This window comes from Galleria mellonella, unplaced genomic scaffold, assembly GCF_026898425.1.
Source record: "Galleria mellonella isolate WM207_F2 unplaced genomic scaffold, CSIRO_AGI_GalMel_v1 utg44, whole genome shotgun sequence".
NCBI classification, from domain to species: domain Eukaryota; kingdom Metazoa; phylum Arthropoda; class Insecta; order Lepidoptera; family Pyralidae; genus Galleria; species Galleria mellonella.
The window spans coordinates 348,578-352,972 of record NW_026442100.1 but is presented as its reverse complement, the minus strand read 5'-3'; the positions used below and the strand labels follow the sequence as shown (position 1 = coordinate 352,972).

General features: G+C 35.4%; 1 protein-coding gene across 1 annotated transcript; it reads right to left on the bottom strand.

The window, feature by feature from the left end:
- Nucleotides 1-1,087: 1,087 nt before the first annotated feature.
- Nucleotides 1,088-3,849, bottom strand: LOC128201466 (uncharacterized). Its single transcript, XM_052898526.1, has 2 exons — nucleotides 3,742-3,849; nucleotides 1,088-3,217 (listed from the first exon to the last, which is right to left on the bottom strand). The coding sequence occupies exon 2, from the start codon at nucleotides 3,210-3,212 to the stop codon at nucleotides 1,341-1,343; it is 1,872 nt and encodes a 623-aa protein (XP_052754486.1). The 5' UTR covers nucleotides 3,213-3,217; nucleotides 3,742-3,849; the 3' UTR covers nucleotides 1,088-1,340.
- Between the last annotated feature and the right edge of the window lie 546 nt (nucleotides 3,850-4,395).

Genomic DNA, 4,395 nt, shown 5'->3' with positions numbered 1-4,395 from the left:
AGATATATCTCTCTGAATAAATAATTGGTTAATTCACAATGTGGTTAATCAACAATAATATTATATATAATTGACTGGACTTATAGTTCATTCAATAGCACTCATTACTTTTAGTAGCTCTCGACCTATGGGTTGGACTACTCGTTCTTAGGCTCCGGCCTAATCAACAGATTTAACTTGAACCTTGAGTATTCTTGGTATTAAGTAAATAATATTAAATTGACAATGCTATGTTATGATATAGCAATTATCAACATTATATGGCTTGGCCAATTCCAGGGTGTGGAAGGTATCCCCTATCACACAAATCTTCATCTCTATCGGACTGTCTTCACAGGTGATCTCTAATGTCACATTATAGGGCCGAAGGGTTATGTCCCAACAAAGTAAGTTCTGGTGTCTGGGTGATCTCGCTTCTTGGTCTGATCTCTTGTGGAGCCGAAGGGAAACCCCCATTGAGTAAGCTCGTAACAGGGTGACGCTGGGAAACAGTTTCGTACTGTTAGTGGGTGATCTCTATGTCGCCATATAGGACTGAAAGGGTCATCGCCCATGAGTAAGCTCTCGTGTCGGAGTGATCCTGGGATTTCAGTTCCGATCCTTTTGCCTCTGGCAAACACCAATTTATACTGGAAGCATCGTGGGGCTGGTGGAGCCACTGTAATGTTGAAGTAAATGTACTTATGTTTGGTTTGGAACTGAGAATACTCATGCCCTTATTACCATCAGAGTGCATTAATAAATAGTAATACCCTTCCCTACCTTTTAGGAGGAAGAGTTATAGATAGTTGGAAAGTCTTCCACTGGTCCGGGCGTGTGAGGGGCCCGACCGCTCCCCCATTTTTTTATTATTACAGTTATTCTGTAATTTACTATTAAATTAACATAACTTCCTAGTTACATGAATTATGAGTATAATTCATTAATTATTCTTAATCCTTAAAGATTTATCAATCATCGTCATTATTTAACTCCTATCATATACCAATTAAAGAACCTTTTGGTTATTACACACACAACGGGTCCTACATTACTAGACGATCACACATTTATTTATCTGGCCAGATGATCAAGTGTTCTTAGAGATGGGCAATCCACCTGGGTGGGTTTAAAGTCTGGTGGGTAAAAACCGGGTGTTTTGGGTTTATTGGGTTTAAACCCCATAAACACCCAAATTTTTGGGTGTTTATGATTTTGTACTTCATCATCGTCATCTCAGCCGCAAGACGTCCACTATACTGGACATAGACAATATTATTATGCAGCCTACAGAATAAAAAACTTTTAATTTGATTTTGAGTTTATTAAGAAAGAGATGAAAGTAAAATGTAAAACTACAGTCAATCACTGTCAGATTCAGAGTTATTACAAGCGATGAATTGTATAGGTTCGATAGGCTCTATTTCGTCTAAACTGTTATGTTCATTTACTTGCTCAATGAAAGCTTCTAAGGTATTTTCTTCATTAAACTGAATGTCCTCGCATTCAGCTTTATGTTTAAGATTCCAGTTACAACAAATGAATGAAATTTTTTCAGTTCTTTCAGTTGTAAGTCGATTTCTTTTGTTATTATGTATGTAGCCTTGGATACTAAAGGAACGCTCAGTGGCTGCCGAAGTACAGGGAGCTGATAGAATACGAATCGCTACTTTGCTTAACTCAGTGGAACCACAAATACCTTTCCACCATATTAGGGGCTCAATGCTATCTAATGAGCTCCATACAAATCCTCTGGCCCAAAAGTTTTCTTTAGCTTTATAACACGCCAAATCTGCCATTACATTTGACAAACTTAAGTGTTGGCTTAAATTGTAGATAAACTCCATACCCTTAAGTTCTTCCTCTTGAGTAAGTTCGACTCCTAGAGTCCTGGGGTCTAGAATATATGCTGCAAAATGTATTGGCCTCATTGCCATATTGCATCTTGAAGATACTGATGTTAGAATCTGCTGTTTGCTTTCTTCGCTCAATGTCGAAATCTCATTTAATGCAAAACGTATCTTAGCTTGTACATCTCTAAATGTAATGTATGTGCGATGCAAACGATTCTGGTCGCTCTCTAAGTAAAATATGCTTTCAGTGACTGGTTCCAAAATACTTATACATTCCCCTGTCTTCGTCCAGAAATCATCACTTAGAATTAAATCTTTAATATCTCTTGAAATTACCACATCTTCTCTAACTGTTAATATTTGCAAAGCTATCTTATTTGCTTTCAAACTTTTTAACGAAGTAACATGACTTCCCCATCTTGTAGCACAAGGCAATTTTAGTGTTTGTGTAGAATCTTCACCCTGCCTTGATTTTATCAACAAGGAACTTAATCGTTGACTCCTTTTAACAGTTTTTATTATATTTATGGCTTGCATAATAAACACAGTTACTTCTTGTATCTTTACAATATCTTGGCACAACAAGTTAAGGATATGTGCACAGCAACCGAGAGGAACAACATGTGGATATTTGAGTTTTGTTAATTCGAATGCCTTTTGTATATTTCTAGCGTTATCGCCAATAAGTACAAGAAACTTATTTGCTCCATACACTTTCATTACTTTTTCAACTTCTTGGCTAAGGTATTCACTAGTGTGAGGATTACTTTCTGTATTCAAACTTTTAACGTATGCAGGTTGAGGTTTTGATATAAGAAAGTTTATTATTCCTTCATTTCTTAAATTAGACCAGCCATCGCACTGAAGGTGTAAGTAACTACAAGCATTTAGTTCCTCATTTAACTCAAAACGCATTTCTCTATATATTTTATCTAAGTATTTTGTCGCTAAAGCTTTACGTGAAGGTATTTTAAATTTTGGTTGCAATTTTTCGAAAAATTGTATCCATAAAGGATGTTGCACCATCGATAATGGCGTCCCTGTTACAAATATAGCTCTCGCTAATTCTGTTTTTATATGATCATCGGTGTCTTGAAACTCAGCATTTATTGTAGTGTTAGCAGACGACGAGGGGCTTATAAAAGAATCATTTGTCTCTATCTCTGACAGTCCAGACATTTTGGTTTTGGACGAGCTATCTTTTATAAGTTTCATAGAGTCTTTTAATGTTTCTGGAGATTTTGGACAAGTGATAAGATGTTGAAGCATTTTGGCAGCATTACTGAATTTGTAGACCTTATTACAAAGCTTGCAAGAAACAGACTTGTTTGGTAAAGTACGGTAGTGCTCCCATATGCGTAAATCTTTAGGTCTCCCCATTGAACCTAAAAAAATGAACGATGATTAGTTGGTCTGACGAAAATTCAACAATAGAGTGCCTATTTTTTTACAATGATTATTTCTTGTTATTTACAATAAATTTATTAAAAAAATAATAAAATAAATACAAAAAACCTTTGTAAAATTACATCTCCTCGGAGGATTAAACGCAGACGCTAGTTTATTATCGTATTGTTCTGTATTTTTCTCAGCAACTTCTTTAATTCGATTAGGTACTTACGCATATTATGTTAAAAATAAATATCTAGTACACATCTTAGGCTATCCACCATTATTATCCAATGACGACTCTCAGCTAACTATGCACTATCATCCAAAATAAACGTGTATGGAAAATTTTATCCCAGTCGGTTGAGGATTGAGGATAATTGCATCAACATACGAACATACCTACATACTTTTATTTACATAACGCAAGCTAAATAAAAGCTTGTAATAATACATCTAATTTTAAGTTAAAATTGTTAAGTGATCATGATATAATTGTATCATTCAAAAATCCACTTACCTTTAATTATTTCTTGTTAAGTATAAATATTATTTCAAATCTGCTCCCTTAATATGCACTTTTTTACTGCTTTTCCTACCTAACACGTTACCAGGAAGTCACGTTACCAGAGTCAGAGTAATAGTGAACACGTTTGACAGTGATTGTCGTCGCCTCATATTCAGCGTCGACGAATAGGGGAATCCCCAGTCATAATGTATTGCATGCGTGGCGGTCTTACTTCAAATCCATAAACAAAGAGATAATTACAGAACTCGATACTAGATGGCGCTGTTTTTGTTTGAAGAAAGTTTGCGGGCTAAAATACATAGAATTTCATCAATGACTTCCACAAAGAACAACATTTCTGTTTTTTCTAAGTCCGTATCTCTTCCGTATATTTCATAAGATATAAGCTTGGGCTACATTGTTATGCAACGTGATTTTGTCGCTGTCTTGCTAGCAGGGTTGACAGATATACGATTTAAATCGTACTCATACTATTATTTGTCTATTTTTTAATGTACGATCGTAAAGATTATGATCGTAATTCGCACAAAAACATAAGACTTTTTGGTTACCTGGCAACATTTTTATTATGAAACGAACATGCTCACATCATCAGTCACATGCAACAATTTATTGGGGATTTCCCCTTCACATCTGGCAGTCCTG

Coding starts and splice junctions, on each gene's coding strand:
- LOC128201466 (XM_052898526.1), bottom strand. CDS start 3,212: ATGGGGAGACCTAAAGATTTACGCATATGGGAGCACTACCGTACTTTA.